Consider the following 19,886-nt stretch of genomic DNA (forward strand, 5'->3'; position numbering starts at 1 on the left):
TTTTTCAGGCAGTATCTGTTGACAACTCTTGTGTGTATTCTAATACCATTTGAGCTTCCTACATAATTTTTAGAATGCCATCCATTTCTGAGCTGTTTTGTGTAGAAATTTATCCTTCTTTGGAGAAAGCAGCCAGTACATTTACAGAACCTTATAGTTTATCAGATAGAAAATACAGAAAAGTTGAGTGTCTCTGTTTTCTCACAGCTGTAGATACACACTTTGAAAAGGTCAGCAAAGGTAATTCAGAATACTGACTGGGACAAGATTCAGGAGAAGGGTAGCAATTTAATGTACTGTCTGATGAAATTTAACGTACTATCTGATGAAAGCAACTGCATTGCAGCTTCCAATCCAAGGTTTCAAATATTTACATTCATACAACCATGCCACACATTAATAAAAGGACTCTTCTCTAGGTAAAGGTAATTTTAAAGAAGCATTGAAGAATCTGAGCCCTGGAAAAGTACTTCATTAAAATACACCAATATTGGTGGCCCTTAAGAAAGTCACCAACTGTAGACTGCTGTTTCATCATCAGCTTTTTGAACAACTTGCTATCGTGGAGGAAAACTTTGAGGAAATATATAGGAGAAAAGTAGATCAACCACTGAAATAAACTCATAATTTTAAAACATTTTGACAAATTTTACAATGTGCCCATGAGATGAATGAGAAGAATACATGTTGCAGTTCAATGAAACTGATTTGACAAATTGCTCAATTAACACCTTTTGAGACTCAAAAGTGTATACGAGAGAGACTCAAAAGCATATATGTCACCATGCTCTTGGGTTTGTTCAGCTCTGCTTTTGTGTCTCCGAAGTATGGTGTGTGTCTTCCTTGTTTTTATATTAAAGGTGCTCCAAACCACTTCCTGCAACACTCAACCCTGCTGCTTGGTGGAACATCTATTCTCTGCATCTTTTCAAGAATTTCCTCTGGTAGTTTTTTAAGTGCAAGTCTGTATTCACTATCAAAGACTTCTGAAATAGAAAAAGCACAGTTGAGATTATTTAAGAAACACTGTACAATGCACACTACTATTCCTATAAAATGCTTTAGGTGATTTTTATATAGTAACAAAATTATCTTCATTAACTAGATGCTGATTTTATTTTTTTTTTTTAAATGCACCTTCTTAGAGGACATGAAAAGCATCCCCATAAGATGGTGTGGCACCCCAACACACCACAGCGGATGCCCATTGTCTCTTTCCTGAAGTTCCATTTGCCTGTTCCCAGTGTAGTTTCCCTATCACATTCCATAAGGGAGTCACTTTGATTGTGTAGTACCAAGTAGAAGATAGGACAGAAGAGATCAGTAGAGGGTGGGAAATCAGGTGTTTAGATAACAGGTGTTAGGTCTGATATGTGGGTTGGAGAAAGATGGACAAGACTGGAAACAAGCTTTCAGACATGAAGAATTAAAATTTCAAGCTCTTCAAATACTCTTTGTTTAAAGTAACTCATTACTGGTTTCAAACAAAGTCAAAATTAATGGTTTCACCTGAATTATATTTACATAAAAGTAACACCTAAAGACTGACAGTGCAGTAATTTTCACTAAAACACAACTGAATCTTAGAAACAGATTTTATACACTAGCTTTCACGTAAAATATCCACAGGGACTATGCATTTCACAGTATTTTTTTACTTACCAATGTCAATGTTTTCTCTTCCAAGAGACACCAGAGAGAGGAAAAGAATTTCCCTGTAAAAACTCCTAGGGGAATATTTTGAAGGGTGAGTTAATGAAAGCATCAACTATCCTGTTTCCAACGTCAATACTGAAGACTTCCATTATGTAGCTTCTACAACTGTTCTGTTAACCTTGCATGTGAAAAAAGTGACCAGTCTACATGACTACTAGCTTAAGGCTTTTTAAAGCCTGAATACTTTTACTTGATGCAGAAAGCCACATTACTCCCAAATCCTAGTAGTTACATTTTCTACAAAAAATTCCTCTGCCATAGAAATACCTAATAAACAAGAAATATTAAATTAACCACCACTTTTTTTCTATTATTAATTAATTTCTGCCTGACCATGAAGCAATGTGTGGGTATGGATTTCTTTCAGATCATCCATACTTTTGTTTTTTGTTTCAGAATGTCATGGTCAGTCTCAGACATAGGTATCATTAAATAAACAGATATTATTTTTCCCCCTTGTGGAAGTCATAAAGATGCTTCTCTGAGCAGAGTATTTTCTGTTTCTTTTTAGTAACTACAAAACACAGAAACAAAGATGACTTAGTATGACAAACTGCAAACACATCTTGTATCGACTGTAATTTACTTCAGAGTCTCTGCTTTTGTACAAAGCCTTCCTTGAACTGCAGTGCAGGTTACAAAATACAAGAATTATTTACACATCTCCCTCTCTTTGAGACTCACGCTGCATCCACTTTTCATAGCCAATACTCCAGATTGCTAGAATTTCATAAGATATAACTAGGGAGAATATTCCACACACTGCAACAGGACATTTGTATTTATCAATTTGCTAGATCTGGAGCAACATCAAAATCTGTGTAATTCATACCTGCATTTTTCTCACTCATTGCAAAATGTCCATTTTTTAAAAAGTATCACATTAATCCATTTGATCTAGATGAACTATGCATCTGCATATAGAGTGCATCTGTTCATAAAACACAGGTGTAAAAAAATACACATAGTTTTCGGTGGACACAAATGAAACAGAACCTTCCCCAGAGGTCTTTATAAAATTATCACTATGAAACATACACAGTCTGATCTTATCTAATTTTTAGTGTGGAGAAACTAAGAAGAGATTATGCCCTCACCTCTGTCGTTTCACATCTGGCTTAACTTTCTGTAGGAGGAGGTTGATTGGCTTCATAACATCATTGTGTTGAATACTTAGTTTGATGTTCTCTAACAATGTGCTTGTTGCCTGCTGATCTTCTGCCAGTGTGGAGGGTTTCTTTTCAGAAGAATCTGGGAAGTGGAAATGTACAGACTATTACAGCAGTAAAGACTTTTTTTTCACTTTAATAAGCAGAAGTATTTCCAAAAGTGAGTTACACATAGAGAACCTCTACTCAATCTAGAGAAATTTGTTATAATGGAAGGACCTTGTCCGCCTATAGTCTTCACTCAAAAGTAACTTTATCCAGAAGTTACAGGATGCATCAAGTATCCACGTGCAAGAGGTCCAACATGACAGAAATACATGAGACTGAAGAGTACCCAGCATCAGATGTTGCCTGTGATGGTTGATTAGCTCAGTTTTATTTCTGTACTTAAAAATCAGGTTCACTGCAAGAAGATTATTGTTACACAAGGGAAAAGAAATAAAATAGAAGTGTCACTTTTCTTAGCAAGGAAACTTATCAAAGCCCTTCTTAAAAGCTGGCTACAATTACCCGATAACTTTGGGATATATATTGAAATAGAAAATGCACAGTCGAATCAAACAGGAAAGAAAATGACCAAGACATTTACCATCATGATTTGTCACTTAAAATGCCACACTCAGAATAACACTGAACTATTATTTTCTAGAAGACAGTGACTCATGAAGGAATAGTAAGTCCATGTACTGGCAAAGAAGTAAATTTACAGATTAGGCAGTGAGTACCTGGTGTGTAAATGAATTGCAGACCAAGTCTAGTAATCTTCACCACATCGACATGATGTTTGCATCAAATTGACATATATGATACTTTACAAATGTAATTTTGTGTTTTCAGAATATTTTCTGACACTGCTATATGGCCTGTCTATTTTTCTTCCACATCTCAAACAGGCCCTTAGCTCCTTTGTTTACGTATATATATGTACATCATATACATCTATATATATACACAATATATAAAAACAATAGATATACATATTTATATATGTAAACAACATATATGCATATCAATATATGTAAACAATATACATATATATATATATTTATGCATCTTCGTTCATGGCTAGATGATTTGGGGATGCTTTTCATCTGCTGTGGTTACATCAACATGCCTTGTAGAATCTGAGGTAAGTAACACATGTTGTTCTGTGCTCTTGACTGCAATTTTCTGATCAGTCTCTTTATTTTAAGGACATTTTTCAATAAACACCTTTTAATTCCTTAGAACCAAAATTAGCACATGACATAGTTTTTAGAAGTTAAAAGATGGAATTAGAAGGTTTTCTGATGATCAGAAGTAAGGAAGTCCTTAAGTTCTTATAAACAGTCTGTCTGTTTTATGCTAGACAAGGCTTTCTTCTATCTTACTTTTTGACAGCCAGGAGGGGTGCCAAATGTACATTTAAAGGGACTGGTGATGTTTCATTCACTCACAGCAGTAAAAGATACCTTTTTGTAACACAGCCTTCTTGCACCTGCCTGCATAGCTATTACCAGATAATGCAGTGAAACTGAAGTGGAACTTAAGGCATTCAATCAAGTGAGAGTAATTTAGCACCACGTCTAGAGCAATCAGCAATTCCTCTAATCTTGTAAGTGTGTGACAGGTGATGAGCAGATCAAACTTATTTTCACAACTAATTTGATACCCAGACTATGTGAAGTACCTAAGGGATTGCATATGCTTCAGATACTAAAAAAGATACTGCAAATTGATGGGCTGTGTACACTTCAGCCACTATAAACCAATGGTTTCTTTCCATAGTCTCTTCTTCCTCTGTTTTCTGTAGCATTTGTTTTACTTACTGAGATTTCTCCAAGACATATATAGGGGCTCCCCTGGCTCTTGGTGGAGGTTGATATTGTCCCATAGAAGATGAATGTATACCAGCTTGCTATCTTGAGCAAGAGATGTCAAAGGAAGCTAAAAACACATGAGGAAAGAGAATACATTTTAAAAACACCAGTACGGTGTTATGTTATTTAAAACTCCTGCCCTTTTACTATTTTTGTGAATAAAGAAGGTTAACTTTATTTAACTTGAATCTAACAAACAGGAGCAGATGTTATCCTCTACAATAAACTGCACTCAATCAGAGCAGTTGTAAGTACTTCAGCATTTAATTATCTTTTATAGTTTATCCTAATGTATGAAGAGCATTTAGTTTTCTACAGGCATCTGAAGAAAATATTTTTGAGTATGTATCTGGAAATATCTTTTGTGCACCAGACACAGTACTTGATCTGTACTACTAATCACACCTTATTGCAATATTTTCTGACCTGATGAACATTTTGGTAGGCATGTCTACGTATTGGCCTTCCCAAAAAGCAGAAAGAATCTTCATATGTATACAAATATGAACTATTTATTTCCATTAAAAATATATGGTGGTCAAAACAACACTTATGTAATTATTTTATAAAATTAAGTGCCCCTGTAATTACTAATACAATAAAAATTACCAGGCAAGAAAAACTTATCACTTAGTGCGTCTATTTACATAATAATTACATTATATTATGTCCCATCTTGCTGTTTTCCCTGTTAATGCATTGCAGTTTTCCAGGATGCTTTAGTTTCTTTAGTATCGTCTTCAACTTCATTTCTTGGAAAATTTTTCTCAGTTCTAGGTGGGTGTTTTTTTGAAAATTGAGGGAAAGAATTTAAAGTTGAAGTGTGTACAAGTATATACGAAAATACTACTTTTTTGGCATGCACCAGATACAAAAAAATATTTAATTTCAATGTGTACCTACTCATAAAAATGATATAGGTTTCAATCTACTCCTTTAAATTAGAAAGGCAAAATACTCAAAATATAAATCTGTTCTACATTCTTTTGTTCTAGTCATGTAGTAATGAAACTTGGTGGAGTTTGAATAGCAAAACCTATTCTTGGAAGAGAAAAAAAAATATTGTCCTGTAACTTTAAAGATTGTAAACTCAAGTGTGTAACTCACTCTGTGTATTGCAATATATTACAGTTTTTGAGTCGTTTGCAGACACATCTTGTTTCCTATTCTTCAATGAATCTTACTCTCTGGCTTTTCAGTAGAGACCATCTTGACTAGAATTTAAAGACTGTTTCACACATCTCCCTTCAAGAATCCTTGTGGGAAACAAACCTATCTACTCGTACGATAAAAACCCAAGAACCTATATTCAGCTGTTCAGGAATTATTTAGGCAGTTGTTTTGAACCAAGCCCCACAGTGTTGCTCACTGTAATACCCGCTGATCTAACGCGAGGATGCCATTTACCTGCACTCCCTCATTGCAGTGCTCAGATGTCAGAATGAGTCCAGGTAAGTTGCTGGGCAGATCCAACCGCTGGAAATACCAGACTAGGTTCCAGAAGATTATGGGGTGTTGATTGATGAATTTGGATGTATGAATTACTTGCTCTCCCTCATTCTCCAGGAGTGATTCAAGCTCCTTACGCAGTACCAAAGGGCTCAAGTAGGGCACAGATACAGGGGCAGGGTTCTGTTGTTTTATTAAAGGATCCTAAAAACAGAACATGCACCAAAAAAAAATTTTTTGTTTGTTTGTTTTGGGGTGGATTTTTGTTTGTTTGTTTGTTGGGGTGGGGTGTTGTTTGTTTTTGCTTTTGATTTTGTTTTTTACGAAACCAAAGAAGATTTTTCTTCCAGAAATACTTTTCAGGATTACTTGCTCTGAAAACCTCCATTGCAGAGTTTCTTTTGACACTTGGAAGAAGCTCTGGAGCTACTGAATGCACAATAACTCTAACAGCATCACCAGTTTTGACTGTTGGAGAGTTCTTAAAGAACAATCACCTATGCTTTTTCTATTATGTGAGCAAGAAAAAAATGCTAATTTGTTAGAACTTGTTCCCAATTGTGCAGTTTTAAGCTATCTAAGCTGGCAGCCAGTACCAAGCCTGCAGAAGTGGAAAGTGAAGAGAAATGTCAGTAATGACATAAGCTGTGGAACTGAATCTTGACTTCACATGTTAAGGCAGCCTCTGGAAAATAACAAGTATCAATAGAGAGGAGAAACACTTTTTTTCACAAGAAAGGTAGGAGTCTCAACACTGCCTCTCACCTTCTCCCATCCACTCCACAGGTAAGCCTAACAGAATATACAGTAGGAGTGTAAGTAAATGCACAGAAACGGAACAAACTTTCCATCTTGCCACGTGCGGCACTATTGTGTTTAGTCAGCTGTTGGCGTTGCTTTACTACTGAGCTTCCAGTTTTAGAAAGACAAAGACTAGCTTCATTCTGTTAGAGAGAACATTTCAAATTAAGTAGAACTGTTTGTTTGACAAAGTATTGGAAAAGTAATTTTAGATTAACTGAATTAAGACTTTTTTCAGTTGTAAGACGGTGAAAATATGCTTGGTCATTCCCATTCCGCAAATGGACAGGAATGCTACTAGTAGAATATTATTAAATTCATTGTCTTCAATATTTTTCTCTCAACTGCATATGCAGCTTCTAGACTTACCACAGCTTCCTGCAAACTATTGGGCAGACTAACTGTTGAAATGCCATGAGACGGTCTCTGGGAGAGATCAATGTTTTGCAGTGGACCTCCCACACTGTGGCTCCGAGTCAAGGACACGCCCCTTTTTGGAGGATTACTGGCATGTATGTTCATGGTGGTGGGATCTGTAGTCTGTTCTTCTGCCAAATCACTGTGTGAATTTTAGAAGAAAATATGCTAATAGTTCAGCATTTCTATGGCAACAGGAAGGAAGCAGAGGAAGGCTGCCAAGATCCCAAACCAATTTTCTCTATTAATATGAAATTGTATTTTCCCAGTTAGTTCCATTGTTTAGGGAACACAGAACAAAATGCACCTCAGACCAGTATAAACATCCCTTCAGAAAAGCAGCTAGGTATAACTTAAGATGTGAATCTGAAAGCACTGCAGTTCTGTACAGAAACCATTGCTCTTGTATAGCTTTACCTTGCTTTAAAAAAAAAGCAGTCCACAGTTTTACCAATCTATGAAGATTATCTCCTTTTGACTACGCTCACCTTTACTTCCTCTTCCCTTTATGTCCTAGGTGTCATAAACAGAACAACAGTATAGCAGAAAGTAATTTAAAAATTGCATGCCAAAGTAATAATAAAAAAATTGTGTCAAACTCATTGAGCAAGCTTATTTAAGTAAAGTCAGACTTTTCAGATTTAATGCAGGCAATCAAGACATTTGCAGATCTGCGAATATTCGTTCTGTGCTCCTTTTAATTATAATGGATAAAACTACAGCTTCAACTACAGTACAGAAGAACAAACAAAGTGAAACAGAAAGTGTCTGCTTCCAGATAATCTGTAGAGAGCAAAGAGATTATTTACCGGTGACTTTTGGTTCTAAGTTTTACTTTAGTTAAAAATACATTGTCACAAAATAAAGATGTTAACATAAGCAGTACCACCTTTAATGTTTAGTTTTACTAACTACTATAGCATTGATTAAAGTTTTAGTTGTCTGACACAGGCATTAGCTCATTACTCTAAGGCACTAATACTCCAGAATTTCAAATTTGATGATTAAATAAACCCCAAACAATTACAACAAAAGGTAACCATCCCAGCAAAAAGGTCACAATTCATCCCGGAATTATTTTAGTTCTTCCCTCATCCAACATGACACCTTCCCCTTAATGCTATTTTTCATCAAACTGTTTCAAAAGTGACATTGTTTTTCAGAGTTTCAGTTTTACATAGCTTTTGTTTGACACAGAACACTCAGCACAAGTTGTGAGTGCTCCCAGAACTTTCTCTCAAGTAAAGTGCTCCAGCAAATGGACTTATTTTTTCCCATAGTGCGGTGTCCTTACTGTTAAATCATACGTACAAGGAAAGGAGAAGTAATGCTTGAATTTCTGTGTGAGTTTATAGGGTGATTGGGTTTTAACCACACTGAGTAGAGGTTTTACCTACTGATCAACAGCACATGGACATGAAGATTCATTTCTATAGCTGTGTCTCTAGAAGCTACTCACTTGGTGGAATGAGTTTACTTCAAACTGATAAAAGCATGCTTAAAACATGCAGAAAGTCAGAAAGGAAAGAGATGATTATCAAGTTACTACTGTACTTAGCCACATTTGGTATAAAAGCCAACCGTACCCCTATAAGCATGGAAGTAGTGATGCATTTCTGACAGAACTAACAATCTTGTTTTACCTACCCCTGCTCAGCTGCAGAGCTGGTTTCTTCAGCTATGGTGTGGCTGGACTGCAGGTGATCTGAAAAACTGATCAAGTCAGCAACAGCTGGACTGGTCAACAGTTTCTGCTCCAGAGGATCTGTGGTTAATGGAAGGGTGCCACTCTGTAAACTATCTCCTGAGGTACTTTGCTTCAGGAAAAAGCTGAAGTTACAACATGAATGGGAGGGAGAAAAATACAAAGGTAAAGATATAAGCATAAAATCATAAAGTTATTATTTTCTACATTCACTTTTCAGAAGTAGCAAAAGAAGGAAACACAACATTAAAAAGCTTGACAGCACACCATAAATTTCATCGTGTTCCCACCCTTGCAACTTATACAGGCAGAGTAAATTAACACATAGAGAGATTTGATTTGCAAAAGAAGACATCCTACACTGGACATAAACCATTACAAGTGAACTTAGTTTGTCACGGTTTCAAATCAGCAATAGTGTATTAATAGGTGACACATCACTGGAAATGGTTGCTACTGTAATGTGACATTACAGACTACATGATCACACACCATTCTAAGCACATGACAACACAAATGCATCTTGCTTTGCTAAGTCTCTGAAGTACATACTCTACAGTTAATACAGATGTTCAATTTCTGCATTAGAGAACTAGTGGAACCTCTGTTCATAGCAATAAGCACTACAGTAAGAACTGGAACTTAAAATTAAGTTCCATTTTTCATAGTGCAACTAAAAGAGGTTAAAAACAGCGAGCAGAGAAGCTTGAACTGCAGAAACAATAAGGTAGAGCATCAGGAACTAAATGCTCCTAACAAATTTGGTCTTGGAAAAATTCTTTGCTGACAGATTTAAAAACCTCTTCCTATGCTTTTATGAAGTCCACAGGCTTTGTTTTAACATCAAAACAAAATGAAAACTGACTTAAAGCTTCCATACAGTTATGCTTAAAAAGAAAATATGAACAAAAAAGTGATAAAAAGGCAACCAGTTCTTTGGGTTTTGGCTGTTTAACAATGCAGCTTAATAGTTTACACAACTTAAAATTTCCTTCAGTGCAATCATGACTATCGAATAGGCAGTAACGTTCTTGCTAACATCTAGATGGGGAAAGATATCAAAGATCCTCTTGTGAAAAAATATAACCATGCACAGGTACAAAGGCAGAAATTGAGTACTGGTAAAATGCACTGACCTTGCAGAGCCACGAAGGTCTTTAAATTCAACATTAAGCAAAGGTAGGAAGGTACTTTTACAAAAAGGGCAGGTAGTGTTCAGGTTTGAGTCATCTGCTGTCCACCCAGCCATGATTTCTTCATCATAAACCAAAGCATCACAAGCTCTACATTGAGAGCAGCTTGACATCAAGACCTAGAACAGCAAAGAATTAATATTATCAGGGCTTTTTTACAATATTATCAGGGCTTGTTTTTTATAGGCTTAGTACCCATAGAAGTTTAACAGGTACCAGAAGGCCAGTGGGGAGAAATGAGTTCATCGCTTCTTTCCCACCATACTCAGAATTATCTCATCCACATTAACTTTTACATATGAAATAAAGATATAAGTAACTTATTTCTGACATGGAAAAAGCATTACCCCAAAAGGCTACTAATATAGCATTTGCAATTGCTTGCTTCTATGAAGACTGAAGCATATACAAATTGTTTTGATTGTATAAGTAAATGCACGTCTACTTATCCAAAAGAGGAAAGAAATCCCACAAAACCAATCAAACACAGAAGAAACCTTTATAATAGTGTGGTGTGTCGACCCTGGCTGGATGCCAGACGCTCACCAAAGCCACTCTAGCAATCTCCCTATTCAAATGAACAGGGGAAGAAAAATATGACAAAAGGCTTGTGAGTCACAATAGGGACAAGGAGATCACTCAGCAATTACTGTCAAAATAAGGGAAACTAGGGGAAATTAATTTAATTTTCTACCAATTAAAAGTTCAAGTAGGTTAATGAGATGTTTCTGCTACCCCTCCCTTCTTCCCAGGCTTCACTTTAGTTTCTGACTTCTCCACCTTCTTCTTTGACATGGCACATGGAAATGGGGAAAGGGGGTTGTGGTCAATTCATCCCATGTTTTTCTGACACTCCTTCCTCCTCACACTCTTCCCCTGCTCCAGCATGGGGTCCCTCCAACAGGACATAGTCCTAACACGAACTTCTCCAGGGTAAGCTCTTCCCATGGGCTTCAGCTCTTTAGTTGCTCCAGCATGGATCTCCTGCAGGGTCACAAGTCCTTCCAGCAAACACGCTCCAGCCCGGGCTCCTCTCCCCATGAGGTCAAGGTGCTGCCGGGAGCACTGTCTATAGGGTTAGCTTCCTTTGGGCATCCACCTGCTCCAGTACGGCGCAGATGGCCGCAAGACACGGCTGTCCCGCTGTGGTCTGCACCACAGGCTGCAGAGAATCTCTGCTCTGGTGCCTGGAGCACCTCCTATCCCTCTTTCTGCACTGACCTGGGTATCTGCAGAGGGATTTCCTGTCACGTGTTTTCACTCCTCTCCTGCAGCTGCTGTTGCACAGCATTCTTTTCCCCTTCTCAAACACACTATCCCAGCATTGCTGCCACTGTCACTGCTTTGGCCAGTGGGGAGTCCAGTCTGGAGCTGGCTGGCATTGGCTCTGTCGGACATGGGGGAAAGTTCTGGCAGCTCTTCCGCTACCCAATTCTTGCCATGCAAACCCAGTACAAGTAGAAAATCAGAATGTTGTGTCTTTACCTAATAGAAGTCCCACCACTAAGCTAGATGGAGAACTGGAGAAAAATGGTAAAATTAATCCTATACTAACTGGAGAATGGACTATATACCTTACTCTATCTTCTTACTTCATTGTTTCAGTCAGATGGGTGAAAAACCCCCAAAAACCAGCCTCAAGCACAGCTTCTAATAAATTTTAGAGCTAACAGATATTCATTATAATGAAATTTTTTACTTTGCTATACCCTTTATATAATGCAGTGCAGAAGCTTGACAAACCTAGATGTCCAGAACACCAAACATAAATGAAAATGACACAGGATCTACCAAATAACACTGCAGTTGAAAGAAAAGCAACCAAGGCAAATGCAGTGATCATTGCCTATGTATCTGAAATCTGAAAGTATCTACAGGTAATAACTGAAACAGAGAACCATACTAAAACATAATTTAATTTGGCTGGGATAGAGTTAATTTTCTTGTTAGTATTCTCTGTAGTCCTGTGTTTCAGTCTGGTAACCAGCTCCATGTTAATTGATAACACTCCAATATTTTCATTATTGCTGCATGGGGCTTTGTACATCATCATGGACTTTTTTCATTATGTGCATAACTCAGCCAGCAGGCTGTGAGGGGACACAGACAGGACAGCTGGCCTCAGCTGACCAAATGACACTGTGTAACATCAAGTTCAGAGATAAAACACTGTGTTTTCCAAGGTAGCTCTTCCTTGAGGTGTCAGGGTGCTGACTGATTTCTGCATTACTATTTTCTTTTGATTGTGTCTCCCTCTTTTTAATTTTTTCCCCCAGAATTCATGTATTAAATTGTCTTTACCTCAATTCTCAAGCTTTTTTCTTTTGCCCTTTCAATTCTGTTCCCCATTTAAAGGGGATTAAGAAAACACCTCTGTGAGGGCCTTGGTGCTGGCTGCGGTCAATTCATCACAATTATTTAGTAACACAATTTTCATAAGGAAAATAAAATCTACAACCCCACAAAAGCTCCTGTTTCACCTCTAACTTCTCCTTCATTTCAAGTTTTGACCCTTCCCTCAACAACTTTTTCTCTATATATATGATGGATGCATAAAAGTATTTAAGACACTCTTGTTTTTTAAAGCTGCTGTCACACTCCAAGCTACAAGTATTAAGCATCTCTGCAGTAGAAACAAGGAAAAAAATGTTTTGAAAAAACCAACCACAATGCAACTAAACAGGTAATCAATGCATATTATTGACTATAGTACTATTGACTAATTATAGCTTCATCTATGAGTTTATTAATCTTACCTCCATTGCATAGTTCTGGAAAATGCTGGATAAACTAGTATTATGTGAAGAGCTGTGCTCTGATTTTTCAGAATCTAGAAGTTTCATACTTTTTGGGAATGAAACTTCACCTGTACAAAAAGAGTCATTTGAGTTTTGTTTTCAAGCAAAGAATAATTAATCAATTCCCAAAGAAAATAACTTCTGGTAAACCAAGGCAAGAAAATTGTTCCAAAAGATCTCCAAAGATATGAGTATCTCACTGACATTATAATTACAATATAGATAATGTTCACAATTAACATTTCTACGTTATTTTTCTAATACAATATATCACAGATTACTAAAAGAAAAACACAAAGAAAAAATAGACTGGTAAAGAGCAGTAAGATTGCTCAATGTATATTGACCAACTCTAAAAAGTTGACTAGTCATGATTTCCTGAATAATACATCCATATGTAAACAGGAAATGTAAGGACAGCACCAGGTGAGGCGTATGATACCAAAAATGCCATTACTGCACTTAGATTTTCCACTTGTAACACTGCACTAAACCAAATATTTTTTTATTGGCAATGCTAGATTTTATGATTATGAACTTTGTCCAGGACAAGGGGAAAAGGAGTTCACCAGAAGGAAATGGATGGGATCACTCCTAGAAGGCAAAATTATCAGAATTATTTTTTTACAAGCCCAAATTTTTCTATTAAAGAAATCACCACCAGTATCTTCTCATCATAAAGAAGTCTCCTGTGTTTTTTCTGCTCAAGATTATGTTTGTGAACAAATTTTGCATATCCTGTTGGCTGCCACTCTTTATAGTTAGCTCTAATAACCCTCCTAACTAACTGGAACTAGAAGACATCTTGTCAAGATTTTGTGATATGGGGGCACTTTATCACTGCTATGCAAGACAGTTCTTCCTCTCTTGATATTTTTCTCTCTCTCTCTCTCTCTGTAAAGCAGACAGCTCTACCATATTTGCATCACGGAAGTATTGTATTACAAAGAGACCTAAACCAACCCCACAGCAGGTTCAGAAACACATCTTTTTTCTCAAAATAAGAATCAAATCTACTTGAATTAAATCTGAACTGCAAATTAGTAGATTTGTTTATTCCAGTTTTACATCTGGCAGGAGGGAGGGAGGGAGGGAAGGAAGGTTTGCAACAAGCTCACAGTTGTCAACTATTTACCTACATAAGTTCAAATCAGGTATGTATCCAACACTTCCTATTCCACAGTAAAGATGGATAACTTTTAGTGTGTATTGCTTTAGGGTTTTTGTGTGCATGAAGTACAGGGTTGTTCTGTTGATTTGGTTTTGGTTGATTTGCTTCTTTCCTCCCTCAAATGATCTGTCTCTGTTAGTTATGCAACTATTTGCAGTTGCCAAACTGCTCAGCTTTTCTGTACTAATATTTCACTATTAATACTTTCATGAGTTTACATGAATGAGCAGGTGTTTCTAGTTATAACTAGTTAGCAATCTTCCTATCACATACACAGGAAGTATTTTATGGTTAAACTCCTGCATATTGTATCAGCTTTTTATACATTCAACGAAGAGAGAAGCATTAGCTACTTGCTACTGCAAGAGAATAGTATAGAATGGAAGTAAAAACTTGCTTTTAATACTCTAAAAGGCTTGAAATAGTTTCACATTATCATAGCTTACATTGTTTTGAGTGATTTCACACACAACAGTTTTCCCTGTTTGTTGTATTATAATCAAATTATCAGAGGAAAATAAAACCAAATCATCTCACCTGCACTGAAATGCTGTCTTCCTACATCTCCACCACTGCTGCTACTACCAAGACTAGTAGTGCTTTGTGCAAGCTCATTTGTAAGTAGGCCTGAGACTCCAGTTCTTGATGATAGATTATCTCCTAAAATACTATCTTCAAAGCCCACAGGGAAGTTATAGTCTGGTCGATGGCTTTCTTCCTTTAATGCAAGAAGAAAAAGTAGCATTTTTGAGTACCTCCACTTCCATTTTTATCCTAAAGAATAAATAATTAAACTAGCAGATTAAGATAAATCCTGTTGTAACAAAAATTATCAGATGTAAGATTAATCTATGTGGCCTCAAAAAGTGCAGATACTGCACAAAGCAGGAGGATATTGAAAAACTGACAAACTGAGTGACAAAACAATAGTGATACAAATTTATTCATTACAGAGAAACAGGAAAAATGATGCAGACACATCACTTGAATGCACAATAACAAGGCATCACAAAAAAAAGAGATTACAATATTAATCTCTCTAATTACAATATTAATCTCTCTATATCCTCTTTCATTCTTGTCATTAGTATGTGAAATGTTTTACTCTGAAAAACACCCTGTTAGTCACAGAAGAATCATAACATTTAGTTTTCCAAATTCCTGATAAGTGAATTTACTAGATCTCAGGCTGTACCTTATTACTTTCAACTTTGACCCTCACAAATCTGACGTCCAGGGTTTGTAATTTATTTTCACAACCTAGTTTTCTAAAGTAAGACAGGGCAGTATGGCATCATTTAAGGTGATCTAAATTCGTACTTACCTGGATTTCTTGGTTCGGTTTCTTTACATATAAATAAAAAGATTAATAAAGAAATGGGAGATTTTTGTTGAGAACAAAAAGCTAAAACTTACTGCATTGAGACCATCTAATTTCCTTTGTCTGAAAAGTGAGGGTTTTTTTAATGGCAAGGAAAAACAACACAGATAAAGTGTTATTTTTATTAACTAATAAAAGTCAATACTTAATAAAAAAGTAAAAACCACCTAGAGAAGCAATCTTCTGGAAATGGAAGTTAGCCCTTTAACTTTGCGTCTCTGAATTTTTTATACTGAAAAACACTTACCTCATCATCTGAGTAACTATATGCTGATGTTACCACTCCCCACATCTTACTGGCCACATTGGCAGCCTGCTTCATGCCTGATTTCAAAACATCAATTTTTGGTCCAGACAGTATATTGTCTAACTTCAGACTGGATAAAGTTGTTACAACAGTTCCCAATGAGCCATGCGGGGAAGAACGAGCCAGTCCTGTCAAAGACGACGAACGCTCCTTTTGAACTTGTGGGTGAGTTTGTTGCTTTGATCGTACAGTGAATGTTTTGGATCTGCAGACAGAAGGACTTCTTCGACTTTCATAACACTTGGAGGACGGCAGGATGGGATCCAAGGGCAGGCTTGACCTTCGTTCTTGGGAGTGGCCAAGTGTACTAGAAGCCTCTGCTTCCTTATCTGGCTTGTGCAGTTCCATGCTGGGAAACTTACTACCCAAGGGGTTCTTCAAATTCATATAGCTCTCTATTTCATCTGCCAAATTACGTGCTGCAACTGGTGACATCAACTTTTCCCCGGGTTCTGGATAACCTCGTTGTGTGCTGTCAGTAGCTAGCAAAGACAGAGGGTCCAAGCCTACTTCAACATCTTCCCTTTCAATAGGCTTAACCACTCCATAAAAGCTATTTCTTTTAGCAGTTGCATCTTTGGATTCAGGTTTCTGGTTTTTAGACTCAACTGACTGTTCAAGATTTATGTCTTCCACTGTAGTCATGTTTCCATCTCTTCCGTTCTCAAGATCCTCCTGTCCTTCCCCAGGTTCTTCCAGCACTGGTGAAGACCTATGTTCTAGGTCCCAGTCACTCTGAGTCACACCACTCCAAGTGCCACTTATGTCAGAAACCTGCTGGTCAGTGACATTTTCAAAGCTGTGGGATTTAGGTGAAGTTTTGGTCCCAGATAAAGCTGCTGTTAAGATCTTGGCATCTGCTCCCATCATTATTGCTATTTCTTTAGAATGCAAGTCCAAGCTGCCTTTTTTCAGCAGCATTCCAGCTCTGCTTTCACTACTGAAACTGCAGCTTCTCTCTGAAAACAGTTTTTGTCTCTTCTGTCGTTTTTCACTTGTCTTCTTAGGAGAAACATTACCAAAGACTGTATCTTCGACTGAATCCTGAGTTATGAACAGTGGGCTAGAAACTGTTTCTGAAAGAGAAAATGCATTAATAATATGGTGTCCATAGCCACCAAAAATGCTTATTTCCTGAAACCATGTGAAATCTCCTTAATCTCCTTACATAGAGAAGACTGGGAGTACTACAGTTGCAATATATCCATTAAGAAGTTACACTACCATGAACACGTTATTCCACTGCAAAGACATCCTGCATATCAAAAGCCACCTACTCTTTGGAATCAAAGCTGTCTATTGCTTCTACCTCCTTTCCCTGTGCCAACACCCAGAGAATAAGTACTACATCCATGAACTAAAGAAAACTACAATTTTAGGTAAAAGTTACTCTGGTTGGTTTTGGTTTTTTTCTCCCCCAAGAGCTACACTCAAGATTTAAACACCAAATATCATAGTTCATTCTGGTTCTGAAAAAAACTATAACGCGTGTCTGGTCAATACAGATGCATTATTTAATTTATGACACAGATGTATATTTAGGAAATACTAATTAAGTTTAGCATGTGGAAGCCATAAACCAATCCTATAAATGTTCCTATTTCCTATGGGTAACTGGGAATATTTACTACCTAGATAGCTGTGTTAGCAAAGTTAAAATCTTCATAAGTATGGAAATTCTACTATATTAGGACCTCAAGAGAAGACCTGTTGTACTACATCCACCTGCTGGAGAATGTTTGAGTCTTACATCAATGCTGCTCCTTGGCTAGCCATCACTTCTCATAATTGCCAAAATGCTCCAAGAAACTTCTTACCTGCGACTCCATTCTGTGCTATCAAGCTACACTGAAGCTGGACTACCTTGTCTTAGTAAAGAACAGACATAAAGGCAGAAAAAAAAAATATCCCCAAGATTTGGCTTTTATATATCCATAAATCGTCTTCATTGCAAATCTTGAGATAAGTAAATAAATTTTGTATTGCACAAAGACAACACACATTGTTCCTGCATTATAGAATGGCAATGTAAGCTGCAGGAATAGAGACAGACTTGTCCAAGATCAGCAAGGTTTAGATGACAAAATCAAGACTGGAGACACTATTTCTCTTTGTTTCCTAGTATATTGCTGAAATACTTTCAGTGCAGGGCAGGGAAAATCTTGATTTCAGTCTACAGAACAGTGATTTTCAACCTTAGAATCTAGAGATTCCCTCTGTGTTACCTGCACAAGATAATGGTGGAAAGCAAACATTGCGCAAGACATCTGCACCTTGAAAGCAGTTTTATTTCTTTTCATAATATGAAACAGATTGCAAAACACTAGAGCACAACAAGATCAGGACTTTAGCAAGCTCTGTTTCACCCAGTGACTCACCATCACTGCTCTTCCTTCCACTGCTATCAAAAATGCCTGATGGAACTTTCACAATACTGTTACCCCAAGCAGGTGGATCAGCTGGACTCTGAGTTTCTATATTCAGCTGTTGCTTTTCATAAGATTTTTCTGTAGAAATCTCTACAAGAAAGAGAATGTGAACATTAGGAGATAGATAGATAGATCTGGATATATAAAGTTAAGATTTAACTTAGTAATTATTTGCACTGGCACATAAAATACAAACTCCAACTGTCACCTTATGTAATAACAAACTAAAGGATCAGTCCTACTAGGTACTGAGCATTTCCTGGAAGCAATACCCAGAAAGGTTACAGCTGCCAGCATTATGCAGAGAGTGCTTAGCTGTTCACAGGGTTATAGCATTTGCCAATTTCTCCCTATGGTATTTTTCAACTAACCAAAGCAGAATAAGAACAGTAGTTCACAGATTTTCCTGCAGGGCAATGTTTAATGAGAGCTTTAAAAGGCCTAACTCACATAACAGATCTCATAACCCAGATATAAAACAAATTCAGTAATGAAAACAACAAAATACAGAAAAACAAAGGGCAAAATTTGAACAGAATACAGGAGATGACCCTAAAGCCATTTATAGCTGGGAAGAGTTTGTAAGAAAAAGTAGCACCTTTTATTAGGTCAACAGGTAGGTACAGCTAAAAAAATTATCAAGATTTCAAACAGATAAATGAGGGAAATGGAATGTAAATTACTGCATACTCCAACATTTGTCCATTTTTTTCTATCTATATTAAGTTAATCTAATAAAAGGCTATTTCTACCTATACACATTCCACTCCTATAATTTAGGACACAGAAGTAAAATAACTATATGAAATCTATCGTATTCTGAGCACTGGAATATTATTAATTCAATACACTGGGTATCTGTGGTATTCTAATGCATGAAACACATTTATTACCAAAAGCCTTCACCAACATAAACACGCATACTTAACCTCCTATTAAGTCTTCAATGTTAGAAGGAATATCTTTCTCTACTTGTGTTTCAGTTGCAGGAAGACTGCCCTCACCATCTCTCAAGATTTCATCCTTGGATCTGTAACCCTGGTCTGACTGACCACCTGTTACAAGAAATACAAACACATGTTTCAAGCTCGTTCTCCCTTCCTAAATTTGTTTTCAATAAGAAAATAAAGGATCTGAAATTTATTTGTTTCACATGTTATGTCTCCAGAAAAATTCATATTAAGATCTTCAAAATGTCTAATTTGTGGAAAGACCTACTCAACTCAGTGATGGTAACACCAGAGACAATTCGGCTATACTAATCCAAATTTACTTTTCTAATTATACTAATTATGAGTAATTCGCCTAGAAGCACTATGGTGACTAACTATTTTTAATGCACTGTATCTGCTCTCATTCCTTTCCTATCACATTAGCATGAAATATTTAACTGATGGGTAAGCTAAATTCTCAAATGCATTAACAAAAGAAATTTAGACAAGCACAGCCATAATTGAGCAAGCTTCTAACAGTGAATACAGCCCTGGAAAA

The 19,886-nt window shown here is 36.8% G+C and overlaps 1 protein-coding gene across 1 annotated transcript in view; it reads right to left on the reverse strand.

The window, feature by feature from the left end:
• Positions 1 to 378: 378 nt before the first annotated feature.
• The window catches only part of DENND4C (DENN domain containing 4C), a 59,524-nt gene continuing 40,016 nt past the window's right edge, over positions 379 to 19,886 (reverse strand). Inside the window, exons 21-33 of the mRNA XM_031056884.1 lie at positions 19,325 to 19,450; positions 18,345 to 18,485; positions 15,907 to 17,042; positions 14,816 to 14,996; positions 13,066 to 13,175; positions 10,253 to 10,428; positions 9,059 to 9,241; positions 7,364 to 7,553; positions 6,152 to 6,397; positions 4,694 to 4,811; positions 2,814 to 2,967; positions 1,663 to 1,727; positions 379 to 986 (exon numbers count right to left, since the gene is read on the reverse strand). Coding sequence (XP_030912744.1) covers positions 850 to 986; positions 1,663 to 1,727; positions 2,814 to 2,967; positions 4,694 to 4,811; positions 6,152 to 6,397; positions 7,364 to 7,553; positions 9,059 to 9,241; positions 10,253 to 10,428; positions 13,066 to 13,175; positions 14,816 to 14,996; positions 15,907 to 17,042; positions 18,345 to 18,485; positions 19,325 to 19,450 — 2,963 coding nt within the window. The 3' untranslated portion in view covers positions 379 to 849. The remainder of the gene's footprint in view (positions 987 to 1,662; positions 1,728 to 2,813; positions 2,968 to 4,693; positions 4,812 to 6,151; positions 6,398 to 7,363; positions 7,554 to 9,058; positions 9,242 to 10,252; positions 10,429 to 13,065; positions 13,176 to 14,815; positions 14,997 to 15,906; positions 17,043 to 18,344; positions 18,486 to 19,324; positions 19,451 to 19,886) is intronic.

The sequence above is a fragment of the Geospiza fortis genome, unplaced genomic scaffold (assembly GCF_000277835.1).
Source record: "Geospiza fortis unplaced genomic scaffold, GeoFor_1.0 scaffold12, whole genome shotgun sequence".
NCBI classification, from domain to species: Eukaryota; Metazoa; Chordata; class Aves; order Passeriformes; family Thraupidae; genus Geospiza; species Geospiza fortis.